Source organism: Papaver somniferum, chromosome 1 (genome assembly GCF_003573695.1).
Source record: "Papaver somniferum cultivar HN1 chromosome 1, ASM357369v1, whole genome shotgun sequence".
Classification (NCBI taxonomy): domain Eukaryota; kingdom Viridiplantae; phylum Streptophyta; class Magnoliopsida; order Ranunculales; family Papaveraceae; genus Papaver; species Papaver somniferum.
Genome location: NC_039358.1, coordinates 63,397,916 through 63,415,083, shown reverse-complemented (window position 1 = coordinate 63,415,083; position 17,168 = coordinate 63,397,916). Strand labels below are relative to the sequence as shown.

Here is a 17,168-nt window from a genome sequence, read left to right as displayed (position 1 = left end):
AATTGTACCCGTTGGAAGTTCAATGATTTATTTTCTTCATTTGATCTACTTATGAACTACGGTAACATTTAAGAAAAACATCTTGAGTTCCAACATATACTAACGAGTCTAGAAAAGTATTTCAATAATACTCGGCAAAAATTTACCCATTGATGCATATAACAAAACAAACTCTAGTCTTCGACAAAAAATTTCCATAAAAAAGAACTTATAAAGGAGAATGTACCTATCTAGGTACCACCCTAAATCCAAAACTCAACACATTGACAGTATCAGAACACAATGCAACTTCTCAACTTGTTGCTCAAGTGCGGGCGGATGGGTAACTCCAGGTCCAGCCGCTCGAAAATTCATTAACTCACAGTCACTAGATTCCAAATATTGAGGAAAATTGATACCAAAGTTTTCTTTTCCTGTTGGATTCCAAGTCAAGTCATGTTCGCGGCCCATACAAGCCGTCTACAGAGCTATCAAACCATGGTTAATAGCCGCACAAGAAATTAATGTTAGTACCACTAATAATCAGCATGTGCACAACTACGTACACAGTAATAATCAGCATATGTACAACTATGTATACCCAAAATGCATATATAATCAAAATCTAAAATAAACTTAAAACAAGTAATTATAGAACATACTAGTGTACAAATATGTACACCTCTCTAGAAACCGAACAAACTCTAGCATACACGCCCACGAGACTCATTAAGTATTAACAATCAACATGTGTACAAGTATGTACACATTGACGATCAACGAATGCACAACTATGTGATGATAGGTGTACAATATGTATAAATCAAGAATGAACAGGTGTACAACTATGTACACATTAACAACTCGATAACAAAAGGTGATTGTTGAAATTTAACTGTTATATAATTTGAGAAGATAAAAAAACAGAAAAAAGGGAAACAATTATACACAACCATATACGTATGTTAAACAAAAAGGTGACATTCCAGTAGCTTCTCTTCTAGTTGTATTATAAGCCCATACTGCATTATGTACTTGTTTGCACCATGCTCTGTGATGTCCTTCCAATTTCTTCTTTAATATATCTGCAATTGTTTTGTTTGTTGCTTCTACCTGCCCATTAGCTTGTGGATACAAAGGAGTAGATGTTCCACATTTTATCTTGAATGCATTAAGTAACATTTCTATATTCTTTCCTTCAAATTGTTTCCCATTATCAGATACCAACTGCGCAGGAATTCTGAATCTGCAAATGATATTTTCGAATATGAATGTAAAGATACCTTTGTCGCGAATATGCTGTACTGCCTTCACTTCTGTCCATTTTGTGAAATAATCTGTTGCGACTATTAAATATCTTCTTTTTCCAGAACCTGGTAAAAATGGTCCCACAATATCTAATCCCCACTTTCCAAAAGGCCACACACTGGTTGAAGATGATAGTGGTGCTCCAGGTGCATGTGTTTTGTTTCCATGCCGCGGACAATCTTCGCAACGTCTTGATATTTGTTTTGCATCTTCGTGCATGTATGTCCAGTAATAGCCTTGCATTTTTGCTCTATGTGCCAAAGACCTTCCCCCGCTATGATTGCCAGCATCCCCACTATGTAACATTTTTAGCACTTTTTCTCCTTCCTCTCGTGTCAAACATCTGAGTGATGGTCCATTAAAGGATTTTCGGTATAACAACCCATCTCTTAATTCATAATTCTTTGCAAGGCTTTTTAACTTGTGTGTTTCCAATCTATTTCTTGGTGTTTCTCTTTTCGCCAAATATGCATGAAGTTCCATTCTCCAGTATGCGATATTGTTCGTTTGTTCTTCTTCTTTATTGTCTATTATCATCACATCCACTTCTTCTTCTTTATTGATTGATGGTGACAGAAGTGTTTGTATTTTTATGCATCTCGCAGTTGGATCTGTCATCATGCTTGAGATGAAAGCAAAAGCGTCTGCGAGTATGTTATCCTTTCTTGAAATGTGCCTCCATTTTATTTTTGGGATTTTCGCTGACAATTCTTCAACCAGCTTCTTGTATTTCTTCAAGGATGGTTCATTTGTAGTATACTCTCCCTTTATTTGGCGAATAACTAGCTGCGAATCACTAGTGATCCTGACATTTTCTACTTTCATTTCTATTGCGAATTTTAAAGCATGTACCACAACTTCATATTCTATTTCATTATTAGTGGATGCAAATTCCAATCTGAATGAAAAAGCCATCTTTATTCCTTCTGGCGAAATTAAAACAATTCCAACTCCATTTCCTTCTCCATTTGATGATCCATCTACCAATATCTCCCATCTATTTGGTTCTGTTAATAAATCTTTTGGATCTCCGTGTTATACTTCTATATCCATCATTTCTTCTACTGCTTCATCTTCTTCTAAAGGAAATTCTGCCAAGAAATCTGCAACAACTTGTGATTTTGGTGAAGACAAAATTTCATATTTAATATCAAAGTGGCCTACTTGTGCATTCCATCTCTCCACTCTTCCTGATCTTTTAGAATTCTTCATCACCGATTCAATTGGTACTTTTATTAATACCTTTATCTTGTGCGCTTGAAAACATATGCGGAGCTTAAATGATGCATAAACTAACGCCAAGATTAACTTCTCAATCTTTGAGTAATTCTTCTCGGCAGTATTAAAAGTTTTGCTAATGTAATAAATGGGTTTCTCCACTCCTGCGTCTACTCGCAATAACACATCACTTAATGCATGCGACGTCGTCGCAAGATAGATCAATAATTCTTCTCTCGATCTTCTTTTTGTAAAATAGTTGTATTCATAAGATGTTCTTTGATCCCTTGAAAAGCTTTTTCACATTCATCAGTCCATTTAAATTGCACACCCTTCTTGAGTATATCGAAAAAAATATTTGCACTTGTCTGATGATCGCGAAATGAATCTCCCCAGCGAAGCTAGAAGCCCATTCAACTTCTGTACATCTTTTATTGTTGCTGGTGTTGGCATGTCACGAAATGCTTGCATTTTTTCTGGATCAACCTGTATTCCTTTTTTTGATACAATGTAGCCTAAAAATTTTCCCGATGCAACTCCAATAGTACATTTCTCAGGATTCAATTTAATGTTATACTGCCGCATTTGTTCAAAAATCTCCCTCAGATCTTGTACATGGTCTTTAGCTTCTTTACTCTTTACTAACATGTCGTCCACGTATACTTCTAATGTTTTGTGTATCCATTTTTCGAACACCTTTTCTACCATTCTTTAGTATGTCGCTCCCGCATTTCGCAAACCAAATGCCATTTTCGTGTAACAATATAAACCTCTAGGGGCGAAGAAAGCAGTCTGTTATTGATCTTCTTCAGCGAGAGGGATTTGGTTATACCCTTTGTACCCATCTAAAGATGATACTCTATCATTTCCCGCTGCGGATTCCACCATTTGAGGAATATCTGGTAACGGAAAACTATCTTTGGGGCAAACTTTGTTTAAATCAGTGAAATCTATGCAGATCCTGATTCCTTTGTTTTTCTTTGGGACAATGACCATATTCACTATCCATTCTGGGTATTTAGATTCTCTTATGATTCCCGCATCAAGCATTTTCTGTAGTTCTTCTTCTATTTGAGAATGGTAAGTTGTTGCAATTTTTCTTATTCCCTGTTTAAATGGTCTCACATTTTTGTTAATCTCCAACTTGTGGCATGCAATTGATGGATCTATTCCCGGTATCTCATCCATGCTTCCTGCGAAAACATCTTTATATTCTCGCAACAAGTTAACAGTTCTTTCTTCTTCTTCCACATCCATTTTGGTTCCAATTCTCAATATTAGAGGTTCTTCTGTAGTCCCAACGTTTTTTTCTTTTGTTGGTTTTGCAGCAGTGTGACTGGGTTTAGGTTCTCCCATAGGTGTTGGTTCTTTTATTGTTTTCATAGGTCCTTCTCCTTCTTCCGAAATTTCGCTGGGTATTCCTTTGCCTTCTTTTTCCCTTATCTTATATACTCTAAATTCTTCTTCTTTCTTTGCTTCCTTTGCCAACTTTCTGCGAAATTGTTTCTTTTTTGCTTGTCCTTCATAATGCTTTACTTCAATTTAATGACATAATTTCGCATTGTCAACATCTCCTCTGATTTCACCTATTCCATTTGGTGTGGGGAATTTAATACATTGATGCAACGTTGATACTACAGCTTTTATCGCATGTATCCATGGTCTTCCTAATAACATATTATATGGCGATTCCATATCCACCACGCACAGTGTTACATGTGTTTCGATTTCTCCGAGTGGAATTCGTACCACTATCTCTCCTTTAGGTTTTGTTGTGGATTTTCCAAAGCCGTGAACAAAATATGTTGAACTGGACATTTCTTCATCTTTAAATCCCATTCCCCGGAATGTGTGGTAAAATATTATATCCACTAAACTTCCTGTATCGATTAAAATTCTGTTCAATATCCATTCTCCCGTGGATTTTTGTTGTTGTCTCCTTCTCTTTTCGCGTGATAGGCACTGTAATAACCAATGGAGATGTGTGGTTCAAATTTTCTTTTGGTATTTCTGCCGCCATGAATGTAATTTTTTGTTTTTCCCAATCTTTCAAGGGTGATGTCTTTTCTACCGCCATAACCTTCCTTCCTTCAAAATTTCGTTTATGTATTCTTCCTATGATGTTTTCATGGAATTCATTAACCATCGTTTTTGTTATCATATTACACTCCAATCTTTTGTCATCTTCATTAATTCTAATCATCTTTCTTTTAACTGGTTCACTGATTTATTTAATCACTTTCTTGATTTGAATATTCTCAACAACAATCTTCAACTTTCGATCTTCAAGGTCCATGTTTCTAGCGCCATTATGTAGTTGCAGGAAATCCTACACTTCAGCCCTCATATGATTTCATTATTGCTCAACTCATTTATAGATTTACACTTTTAATTTTATTGATCAATCTTTGAATGTTCTTACAAGAAAAGATAAAGGAATCAAGAATGACCTATGCTCTAGACTTTCTCTCTCCTATTTACTTGTTTCTTACTCAAAAAAGATCTCTCCCCTTCCTTTACAACTGAACGACTATTTATAGGGAAATACATAGTGGATGACAGCTAATCTGTCCTTTAGTTTCGGATAAGACTTGCGACATTCTCGCAATCTTACAAATCTTAATCTCGCAAACTCTCTAATTTTCGCAGGACCCTCACATTTTTCTCATAATTTTAGCTGACGTCGTTTATTATATCATTTTTGAAATTGTTCTGGACGTTGTTGTGCTGTGGTGTTGATAATTTCGCTAAGATATTATTGTTGCGAGATTCTGATCCTACACACGGAAATATATGAGGGCATTTTGGTAAATTTAACCGACAGGTGTATCATTCTGCCACGCGTATGTTCTCGCTGACTCAGCTAACTGAGTAATGAATGGAAAAACTAACGCGGGGAGGATTCACTAATTTCAATCTTTTTGGGGAAGAAACGATAATTAACGATCCTGGGAGGGGAGGAAACACAAAGTAGGCCAAATCTAGAATTTAGATGGATGTTATAGTTATATAAAACCGGAAAAAAGTGTGGGTATAAACTAGGCGCCCGCTGCAAAATTTGCATGTGTATGAGAACCGTATCATTTCAATTCTTATTCATGGCTTCCACATGACATGACTAACACCATGTTTGTTTACTCCTGACTCATCTGAGTCGTCTGGATCTGAATCATCTGGATCTGAGTGAAATCACCTGACTCATCTGAATCTGAGTCGATATGTTTGTTTTGAGTCAGATCTGACTCGGAAATAAGTGAGTCAGTGGTTTGGTCCCATGAGTCAGGGGTATTTTGTTACCTGACTCAAATGAGTCCGAATCAGAGGTTATGTCTGAGTCAGAGGTCGAGTCAGATCTGACTCAAAATGGAAAACAAACGGTCTGACTGCTGACTCGGTCCGAGTCAGGGGTTGACTCAGATTCAGACGCCGAGTCAGCCGCAACCAAACAAGTTCTAAATGGCCTCCCGTATGACACGATGCTGAGTCGTACAGTATTGCTTTTGTTCACTCGTCGTCATCGATTCTACAAACGCTTTGAATGGTAGTTGTGTGCATTTAACACTCAACTGTAAACCATATTAATAATGATGATTAATTAATAAAGAACCCGTACACAGTGTTTTATTTATTTTAAAAATCAGATTATTCTTTTTGAAACTAAAAAACATCATTCTCTGTGAAAGGCTAATACCAACTTACTAAAACCATGAGAAATAGAGTGAATGTATCTAAAGTAGGCGAATCAGAGAATTCGAGTCAAGCTGGAATGGATTTTTCTGATGATCAAGTCGTATTGAATAGTGAGAGTTTGGAAGTGAGATTAGAGAAACTAAGAGAGACATATAAAAATGGGAAAACTAGGAGTTCTGCTTGGAGAAAAACTCAATTGAAAGCTATTCTTAAACTTCTTCGTGAAAATGAAGATGAAATTTACAAAGCTTTAGATGATGATCTTGGAAAGCCACGCGTTGAAACATACCGCGATGAAGTAAGTAATTTTATTGATTTAGATTTCTGATTGTTTGCTACATCTTTATGCCAATCAACAAACCCTTTCGATTTTACAGTTAGTGCAGTTTCGTTAAGCATACGTAGAATGACCAACATGGCCAGGCAGTAGTTAACGAACCATTGGTTGACATATTTTAAGTTTGATTTTTATTAGCAATTGATAGACAAATGCCATTGAAATTGAAAATCATTCTCTGGTGCATATATTTGTCACAAATGATTTGGTAATTCTTAATAGTAGGCACCACATGTAGGCATAGACAAGAAGACCTGGGGTGAGGTCCTCAGCTTGTTCATTCTCCGAATCTGTAACGGGATCTTTCCATTTTATGTTATTTGGTTTGAGTTGCAAGCATAATTGATTCTGATCAGACCGGCTTTAGATCAGTGTACTTAAACTCATAAGCCTATGATACATGTAAATTTTTAAGCTGGAAGCAGGAGAGACTGTTTGTTAGGCAATTCACGTTTAAATTTTGCTCTATTCAACCACAACATAATTTTTTTTTGTTCAGATACATCTGTGAGCATCCAATACGCAACAAATTGGCAATGAGCAACTTGAGAAACTATTCTCAACATGATTCTTGGCATGTGGTGTTATCTAGAGTCTAACAAGTGATTCTCTTCTTTATAGGATAACGTGGAACATGTGTTTGTGTTTTGAATTCATTACAGCTTACAAGTGGGTCTTGTCTGGTACCATGTTATACTTGTGAAGATTAAGGTTGTTTGGCCTTCAATGTGGACGTGGGGCTAACTAATTTACAACAAGCTAAAAATCAAACATGGTACCTAGGCAAGACTCACATCGGACTCCTATCTCACTAAATAAACTGAATTTTATGTATTACTCTCAAGATAGCGCTACAAGTGAAGCGACATGTTAAAAGTAATATCACATAATGACAATCTAGCTAATCCAAATTATATGATCTTGGGTATTAATATATAACCGAGCTTGAATTGGTGCAGTCGGATGCCTCAATTTTAAGAGGGTGTGTTTAGAAATTATGGTGGTCATACAATTCAAATTCAGCTATTCTTTTTTAAAGTATCATATTACCAACAGTTTTCTACATTTAAACCAATGTTGTACTTGCATCCGTTTTATTTTGTAGATTGGAGTTCTGGTGAAATCCTTAAATTTTGCTTTAAGCAGTTTGGATAAGTGGATGTCCCCTAAATCTGTAAGTACATTTTGTAAATTTAAATCAAATCAAAATTTGACTTCTTTATCTTTTATGATAATTTTCATTCTTTCTGTACACAATGATCATCTGATTGTGTGTTTGGGTTGCAGGGAAGAATACCACTGCTCTTTTTTCCAGCCTCGGGAGAAGTAGTACCTGAACCCCTTGGCCTTGTTCTCATTTTCTCCTCATGGAACTTCCCGTTAAGTAAGTGAAACTGTATATGTTTTTTTATGTATTTTCTTGCCTCTCGGTCCAAAATTAATGAACTATCAATAGCCGTCTGCATCATAATCACTTTGGCACATTTATCATGTTTGGGTGTTGATGGTAAAGCTCACAGCTGCAGCACATTGAGTGTGTTTACACATTAGACTTGTATGATTAAAGTGCGAAAAGTATTTTGATATATCATTTGTCACCGTTGCTATAGATTTAGCATTGGAACCGGTGATTGGAGCCATATCCGCTGGAAACACTGTGGTTCTAAAACCATCAGAGCTTGCACCCTCATGTTCATCATTTCTAGCCAACACCATCCCTTGGTACTTGGACAATGATGCCATTAAAGTCATTGAAGGTGGACCAGACGTTGGGGCACAGCTATTAGAACATAAATGGGACAAGATATTCTTCACTGGTAATATGCATCTCCTCTCCCTAAATACATATAATCAACCTCATTTTGGCTATGAATAACTATGCCTAGGGTCATGGACAATTAAATTAAACTTCATTTTCATGGAACACTTAAAACTCTCAGGAAATCCAAGAGTTGGACGTATTGTCATGACTGCTGCAGCAAAGCATCTAACACCTGTTACTCTCGAGTTAGGTGGGAAATGCCCTGCTATTGTTGATTCCCACTTGAGCTCCTCAAATTTGAAGGTATTGGTTTTAAATAGTTTTAGCTAGTGGTAACACAGATGCAAGTTGTTTGTTTCTGGTTCTGGAGACCCTTTGTATCCTGTTGGTTAGGTTCGGACAAAAGGAACAATAAATAAATAAAGGTCTAGTAATCAAGAAATGAGATTTGAGCCTTGGGGGCTTCGCGGATAGTTTGTTGGATGCTTACTACTGTATTTCAGATGCTCATCTAGTGTATTGAATCGGTTTGAATTGTTCAAAGGATGTTTGGTTTGACCCAAGTGCTGTTTCATTTCTATGTGAAATTTAATACAAAATGACATCAAATTTTAAATTTTAATATCTATTGTCTGATTTCACATCTTTCATGTGTGTTGTTCGGCATCAACAAGGTGGCTGTAGACAGAATAGCATGGGGGAAATGGGGGACCTGTGCTGGTCAAACATGCGCATCAGTTGATTATGTACTTGTTGAAGAAAAACTAGCTCCTACATTGGTATAAATCTGATAAATCAACCTTTTTTGCCTGTAATATTTTTTAACGTTCACATCTCATGATAAGCTTCCATCCTATCTTCCTCTGCAGATTGAGCTATTGAAGAAGACACTCAAGAAGTTCCAATGTGAAGATCCCAAAAATGTTGCTAGAGTTGTAAACAAGAGGCATTTTCTAAGATTAACCAATCTCCTACAGGACCCTGGAGTTCGGGATTCCATTGTGCATGGTGGCTCACAGGATGAAGCAAAACTGTAACAATCTCTAAATCTTAATTCTAATAACTAAAGAAACCAACATAATATGGTTCTGAGTTTCTCCATTCTCTGTAGGTTAATTGAGCCAACAATTTTGTTGGATCCTCCACTGGAAGCTGAGATCATGACTGAAGAAATCTTTGGCCCATTGCTCCCAGTAATCACAGTAAGTAATAACTCATATATCTATCCGCTTCATTGAAATCTTTATCTGTAGATTTTGCTTACTATGTTATAATGTATCAGGTAAAAAGCATTGACGAGAGCATAGAGTTTATAAATCAAAGGCCTAAACCTCTGGCTCTATATGCTTTCACCAACGATGAAAATCTCAAGAAGCGGGTGGTATCACAAACATCTTCAGGAAGTGTAACATTCAACGATGTCATTGTACATGTAATGCTCTGATCATTGTTTAAACATCTACTATCGTCATAAATTTCTCTTACTGATCCTTTAAGTGGTTTCTTGTTTTCGGTTCGTATTTGCAGCTTGTGTGCGATGAATTGCCATTTGGAGGTGTTGGCCAAAGTGGGTTTGGGAAGTACCATGGAAAATACTCTTTCGATACATTTAGCCACGGGAAAGGAGTTCTTCGCCGCAGTTTCTTAATTGAAATTGGACCTAGGTTTCCTCCATGGAATGACTTCAAGTTGGCATTCGTCAAATTGTGTTATGAGTTCGATTACTTTGGATTGCTTCTTCTCATGTTGGGTCTGAAGAGATATTAGTAGTTAAAATCCCCCAGAGAGATGCGGTTTCTATTGTGTGTGAGATTCAATCTTAATGGAGACAGATAGTCATTTATTGTGTAATACTGTAATGTTTGTGTCTTTGGTTTTGCTGCTGAGATGGGTACAGTTATTCTGTCCATGTATTACTACTGAAATTTAACCTATGTTTATAAGAAATCTTCACCGTATGTATTGTAATAAGTATGAATGGATGATGTTAAATGCAGATTGTTTTCACTGTGTTGGAAGTTTAGAAAGTTCTGCAAGACCAAGTTCAATGGGATGTAGATACATTAAAGTGATTATACTAAGATATCTATAACTACGCCGAAATGAGTTCCCGTTTTCCCGGAAAATGTCAGGCATCTTTGGAACTTTGGAACTACCAAGTATAATAAGGTTGTCCTTTTTTTGACCATTATACTTGGACTTACAGGTATTTTAGGCCATTAATGAGAATTCTCGACTCAAGCATTGTGCATTTGCAGTTGTGTGACAAATGACACTGACTAATTCTTTTGTTTTGAATTTCATTTTTTTTACCACCGTGAAAAAGGTAAAAATGATAGTACTAGTAAGAAAACTATTTCACTAAACTTTGATTTGTTGGTATGGGCCCAGCTAGGTGAGTACCATCCAGGCCCGACACCCATGACCCATTTGCACTTCGGCACCTTTAATCGAAGGTATATGAATCTTTACGCAAAACTTCTCTCTGAAAAACGCAATTAATCACTCTTTCCAGACAAGAATCTAGATCTGCAGAACTCATTATTTTTCTTTCTCAGATCTTACCAACTCAGAGTTAACCGGCTATTCATTTCGCTGCTTCTGTTTCATAACGGTGATGCGATTGCAGAGACAATGATAGTATCCGCTTGATCTATTATCCTCCTTCTGATCAGATCTAAGGTTGATTTCTATGTATCTGTAAATCTTCGTTCAATTTGTATTCGTTTCTGTTTCTATAATCTAGTTGTTGTTTTTTCATTAGTTATATAGTATTGATTCCTATAATGTGTTTTGGTAAAAATAAAAATAAATTAACTCGTAATTCAATTGAATTGTGATCATATTAAACACTTAATTAGGTTAGGATCGGTTTATATAGTTGGCAATAAGATATGCTTGAGTTGCATTACTCAAGCTTGAATTTGATCCAAGCTTACATTGTTGAGAGTAAAACCTAAACCGTTGGTTTCTCTAGGATTGAGTAGCCGTGTCAACTGTTTTGATCAAAGAACTATGTTGCCAAACATACCGAATGAAAGAATTTCTAGTTGCATGCAGTGATTAGTATTTTGTTTTTTATCAAAGATTTTTTACAGATGAAAATTCGGCTCATAATATTTATGTTCTCTATAAGATTCTAAGAAAGAACTAACTAGCAAGGTTCATTTTCTTGTGTATTGTTCGAAAGTAGGTGCACTTATGTTTTTGGAAACTTCGGCTGCTTAGATATGTTAATGCGGGGTGGGGAGATAGGTTATTTGGTAGTTAGAGTTGAAATTAAATTGTGTTGTATGATGCAGTTTTGCAGTGATCAGGCTTTGAGAACTTGATTGGACAACGATGTTAACAAAATTTGAAACGAAGAGTAATCGAGTCAAGGGTTTGAGTTTTCATAGCAAGAGACCATGGATCCTTGCCAGTCTTCACAGTGGTGTTATCCAGCTTTGGGATTACAGAATGGGTACTCTTATTGATAGATTTGACGAACATGATGGACCTGTTAGAGGAGTTCATTTCCACATATCTCAGCCATTGTTCGTCTCTGGAGGTATTTAATTCTAAATTGGGTTTAATGTTTTATTATTCGTGAATCTTAAATTGGGCAGTTTTATTTCCACAAGTTTATTTCCATACCATATATTTTCTAGATCCAGGCTTTCTGATGTTCTATTAATGTGCATCCGGCACTTGTCCTTGTTCTGTTTTCAGTTTTTTGCTCTTATTCTGCTAATACTTTCAGTGATCATCTCTGAGGCTGTCTTTACTAATTTTGTGAAAGATGTTCTTTTGCAGGGGATGATTACAAGATCAAAGTATGGAATTACAAAATGCATCGGTGTTTGTTCACCCTACTTGGACATCTTGATTATATTCGTACTGTTCAGTTCCACAATGAGTACCCGTGGATTGTTAGTGCAAGTGATGACCAGACTATAAGAATATGGAATTGGCAGTCTCGGACTTGTGTTTCTGTGTTGACCGGGCATAACCACTATGTCATGTGTGCAACCTTCCATCCTAAAGAGGATCTCGTTGTCTCAGCTTCCTTGGATCAGACAGTTCGTGTCTGGGATATTGGTGCACTGAGGAAGAAGACAGTTTCCCCTGCTGATGACATCTTAAGGTTAAGTCAGATGAACACTGATTTATTTGGTGGAGTTGATGCCATTGTCAAGTATGTCTTGGAGGGTCATGATCGGGGAGTCAACTGGGCATCATTTCATCCCAGCTTGCCTCTTATAGTTTCTGGAGCAGATGATCGTCAAGTAAAACTATGGAGAATGAACGGTATTACTGCGAAAAGCTCTTTTTAAGTTTGTATCGCCTTTATTCTAATAGAATATACAAATTTCATGGAAGCCAATAACTACTTACATCAACTAATATTTCATTTCAGATACAAAGGCGTGGGAAGTAGATACATTAAGGGGACACATGAATAATGTATCATGTGTTATGTTCCACGCTAGGCAGGACATAATTGTGTCCAATTCAGAAGACAAAAGTATCCGTGTCTGGGATGTAACGAAGCGCACTGGGGTTCAGACATTCCGCAGAGAGCATGATCGATTCTGGATACTTGCACTGCATCCAGAAATGAACCTTCTGGCTGCTGGTCATGATAGTGGTATGATTGTTTTTAAGTTGGAAAGAGAGCGCCCTGCTTATTCTGTGAGCGGCGACTCACTATTCTATGCTAAAGATCGTTTTCTGCGCTTCTATGAGTTCTCATCTCGAAAAGACGCACAAGTAATTCCCATTCGAAGGCCTGGTTCAAATACATTGAATCAAGGTCCAAGAACTATGTCGTATAGTCCCACTGAAAATGCCATACTGATCTGTTCGGATGTGGATGGAGGTTCATATGAACTTTATATAGTGCCCAAAGACAACTTGGGTAGAGGTGATGGTGTTCTAGATGCCAAAAGGGGACTTGGAGGATCAGCAATATTTGTGGCCCGAAACAGGTTTGCGGTTCTGGATAAAAGCAACAACCAAGTGTTGGTGAAAAACCTTAAAAATGAAATCGTGAAGAAGAGTGCTCTTCCTTTAGCTACTGATGCAATATTCTATGCTGGAACTGGGAATTTATTGTGCAGATCAGAGGATAGAGTGGTGATTTTTGACCTCCAGCAGAGGCTGGTTCTTGGTGATCTGCAGACTCCTTTTGTTAAGTATGTTGTTTGGTCTAATGACTTGGATACCGTCGCGTTGCTAAGTAAACATGCTATTGTTATTGCCAGTAAGAAACTTGTGCACCGCTGTACCCTTCATGAGACAATCCGTGTAAAGAGCGGTGCATGGGATGATAATGGTGTCTTCATTTACACCACACTGAATCACATTAAATACTGCCTTCCAAATGGTGATAGTGGAATCATCAGGACTCTTGATGTTCCGATTTACATGACAAAGGTTAGTGGAAATATCATCCACTGCTTGGATCGAGATGGGAAAAACCGTGCTATAGCTATTGATCCCACAGAGTATGTCTTCAAGCTCGCACTTCTCGATAAGAAATACAACCAGGTTATGAACATGATCAGGAATTCACAGCTCTGTGGACAGGCCATGATAGCATATCTGCAGCAAAAAGGTTTCCCCGAAGTTGCGCTCCATTTCGTTAAAGATGAAAAGACTCGCTTTAACCTGGCACTGGAAAGTGGAAATATCCAGGTAGCTGTTGCTTCAGCAAAGGAGATTGATGAGAAAGACCACTGGTATAGGTTGGGCGTAGAAGCTCTACGTCAGGGTAATGCTGGCATCGTAGAATATGCCTATCAGAGGACAAAGAACTTTGAGAGGCTATCTTTTCTCTATCTCATTACAGGTAATATAGATAAGCTGTCAAAAATGCTTAAAATCGCTGAAGTTAAGAATGATGTGATGGGTCAGTTCCATAATGCCCTCTACCTGGGTGATATCCGCGAGCGAGTAAAGATCTTGGAGAATGCTGGTCAATTTCCCCTTGCATACATTACAGCTTCTGTTCACGGGTTCCAAGATGTTGCTGAGCGGCTGGCAGTGGAGTTGGGAGACAATGTTCCCTCTTTGCCGGAGGGGAAAAAGTCCTCACTTCTGATGCCTCCAAATCCCATCATGTGTGGTGGAGATTGGCCCTTGTTGAGGGTTATGAAAGGCATTTTCGAGGGTGGTCTCGATGATCTGGGGAGGGGAGCAGAGGAGGAAGAAGAAGATGCAGCCGACGGTGATTGGGGTGGGGGCTTGGATATTGTTGATCCTGATCAAAATGGGGACGTTGAAGTGGTGGACGAAGATGGGGTGACAAATGAAGGGAATGACGAGGAGGGAGGATGGGATCTTGAGGACCTTGAGCTCCCGCCAGAAATTGATACTCCAAAGGCTCCGGGCAATGCTCGCTCTTCAGTATTTGTCTGCCCAACCCCTGGCATGCCTGTGAGCCAGATCTGGGTCCAAAAATCATCTCTTGCAAGTGAGCATGCTGCAGCTGGCAATTTTGATACCGCGATGCGCTTGCTGAGTCGACAACTGGGTATAAAGAACTTTGCTCCTTTGAAATCCATGTTTCTTGATCTGCATACTGGTAGCCACACATATGTTCGTGCTTTCGCTTCGTCTCCTGTTATCACATTGGCAGTAGAAAGAGGGTGGAGCGAGTCTGCTAGTCCTAATGTTAGAGGCCCACCTGCTCTCGTGTTTAAGTTTTCTGAGTTGGAAGAAAGGCTTCAGGCTGGTTACAAGTTAACCACTAACGGGAAGTTTACTGACGCTCTAAAGCTCTTCCTTGGTATCCTGCACACCATTCCTTTGATTGTTGTGGAGTCGAGGAGGGAAGTTGATGAAGTCAAGGAGTTGATCATTATAACCAAGGAATACGTGTTGGGGTGTCAGATGGAGCTTAAGAGGAGGGAAACTAAAGACAATCCTATACGCCAGCAGGAGCTAGCTGCTTATTTCACTCACTGCAATCTTAAGATGCCTCATCTCAGACTTGCTTTGCTGAATGCAATGACTGTTTGCTACAAGGGAAAGAATTTCAACACTGCAGCCAACTTCGCCAGGCGGTTTTTGGAGACCAACCCGACAGTGGAGAATCAAGCGAAGACAGCCCGACAAGTTTTGCAAGCTGCTGAGAGGAATCCAAAGGATGAGACCCAGCTGAACTACGACTTTAGGAACCCATTTGTGGTTTGTGGGGCAACTCATGTGCCGATTTATCGCGGACAGAAAGATGTTGCATGCCCATATTGTTGTTCACGGTTTGTGCCTGCCCAGGATGGCCAGTTCTGTGCCGTTTGTGATCTTTCAGTTGTTGGATCAGATGCATCTGGTCTGCTTTGTTCTCCTCCCCAGATAAGATAGATATGATCACCCAGGAACAGGGTAATTTTTGAAAAACTTCCTATGTTATGGGTGTTACTGCAACATTATTATAATCCTGGCTTTGGCTTTCAATTTGCCAAGCAAAAGAGTAGGAATATAAACATAAGTTTCAGTTTCGATGAATTGCTTCCAGTTCGTCTTTCTGTGGTCTTTTTTTTCTTCTTATTTTATTTTGTACACTTGAATGGTTAGTATTTCAACATGGTACCTGAGCAAGGGGAGGGGAGCAATCAGCTAGTTTAGTTAATAGGTACCAAGTTCCTTTTTTCATTTCTATGTATATTATAATGCAAAACGAAATGAGACTTCGTATTTTCTTTATTATTAAGAGGATGGAGACAAAATTTGGTCTATTCCATACATTCTCAGGATGCTTTGCCCAATTCCACCGGAACAGGATCATAAATTTCTTCTCTCCCCTCTCTTGCTTACTTTGACAAAATATATAATTGTCCAGGCTGAGCGATCTTTGGAAAATATTTAGCTTTAAAAAGCGGAGCCCAAAGCTGATGTGGTTCTAGAAAAACATGACTAGCTAATTTCATTAGGAAGGCTAGATTGAAATTGTGAGAATTTCGAATTCTAGACAACCTTGGGATTTTGGTTTACAATGGACCATGATTTAATGTAAATCTCTTTCCCGTTTGATTGGTCTTTATTCCATCAAAAACGTCATTGGTGATTGGAATTTATTCCACCAAAAATGTCGTTGGATTTTGATGAACTTTTTCAAGAACAAACTTTGGTAATGCGAGCATAGCATGACAAGCAGGACATGATTGCATCACTAACTGGATTAAAACCGTTCCACCTGTCCGAAGCAGAAATTTGGATTTCCATCCTTGGGCATAACAAAACCAAATAAGAGTACAGTACCCAAATAGCGATCTATATTTGTGATATTAGAGGAACTTTTAGGATACGAGAGACCCATTTGCAACATTTGTGGTGACTATGAGGATTGTAATAGATGTTTGATTTTTGAAGATTAACTATTTATCCTATGATGCTCCAAAAGTGGATAATATTCTCAAAAGTTGATGAGCTTCTTCCACATTCAGCACATGTAAATGTAAATAGGAAATAATCATCATCAAAGAAAAACTGTTGGGGCATATTTATTCATTTTGATGCCCGATAGCTCTAGAGTGTGATCTGGATGGAATTTCAATGCAAAGTCGAAAGAAGGAAGGAAACAGTGAATCCCCTATTGGGTTCCACGGGAGGCGAAAAAGACTGTCCTGGTAAACCATTAGGAGGATGGCAATAGATATGGTGGTAACATATTGCATAATGAGATGGACTCATGCCTCAAGCCTTATGAAATCCAAAAGCATGGAGAGTTCGTTTAATTATAGCCAATTCCACTGTATCAAAACCTTTTTAAAGATCAAGGTTCAAAGCTATCACCACGTTATTATTATAATTTATACACTCAAAAAGGGGGCCAACACATAAAAATCAGGCTTGACTATTTCCACGTTACTATTATTTATAGAAAATCCA

At 38.0% G+C, this 17,168-nt stretch overlaps 2 protein-coding genes across 2 annotated transcripts; both read left to right on the top strand.

Moving 5' to 3' along the window:
• Positions 1–6,153: 6,153 nt before the first annotated feature.
• On the top strand, positions 6,154–10,312 carry LOC113289286 (aldehyde dehydrogenase family 3 member F1). Its single transcript, XM_026538508.1, has 10 exons — positions 6,154–6,493; positions 7,638–7,706; positions 7,820–7,916; positions 8,143–8,349; positions 8,473–8,597; positions 8,969–9,073; positions 9,164–9,327; positions 9,406–9,496; positions 9,577–9,726; positions 9,822–10,312. Exons 1-10 carry the CDS (start codon positions 6,212–6,214, stop codon positions 10,059–10,061), a joined length of 1,530 nt encoding a protein of 509 aa, XP_026394293.1. The 5' UTR covers positions 6,154–6,211; the 3' UTR covers positions 10,062–10,312.
• Positions 10,313–10,791: 479 nt separating this feature from the next.
• LOC113289276 (coatomer subunit alpha-1-like) lies at positions 10,792–16,011 on the top strand. Its single transcript, XM_026538497.1, has 4 exons — positions 10,792–10,976; positions 11,597–11,844; positions 12,090–12,584; positions 12,694–16,011. Exons 2-4 carry the CDS (start codon positions 11,637–11,639, stop codon positions 15,639–15,641), a joined length of 3,651 nt encoding a protein of 1,216 aa, XP_026394282.1. The 5' UTR covers positions 10,792–10,976; positions 11,597–11,636; the 3' UTR covers positions 15,642–16,011.
• The last annotated feature ends 1,157 nt before the right edge of the window (positions 16,012–17,168 follow it).

Coding starts and splice junctions, on each gene's coding strand:
- LOC113289286 (XM_026538508.1), top strand. CDS start 6,212: ATGAGAAATAGAGTGAATGTATCTAAAGTAGGCGAATCAGAGAATTCG. Junction 8,598..8,968: donor TGAGCTCCTCAAATTTGAAG/GTATTGGTTTTA, acceptor GGCATCAACAAG/GTGGCTGTAGACAGAATAGC. Junction 9,328..9,405: donor TCACAGGATGAAGCAAAACT/GTAACAATCTCT, acceptor CATTCTCTGTAG/GTTAATTGAGCCAACAATTT.
- LOC113289276 (XM_026538497.1), top strand. CDS start 11,637: ATGTTAACAAAATTTGAAACGAAGAGTAATCGAGTCAAGGGTTTGAGT. Junction 11,845..12,089: donor GCCATTGTTCGTCTCTGGAG/GTATTTAATTCT, acceptor GTTCTTTTGCAG/GGGATGATTACAAGATCAAA. Junction 12,585..12,693: donor AAAACTATGGAGAATGAACG/GTATTACTGCGA, acceptor ATTTCATTTCAG/ATACAAAGGCGTGGGAAGTA.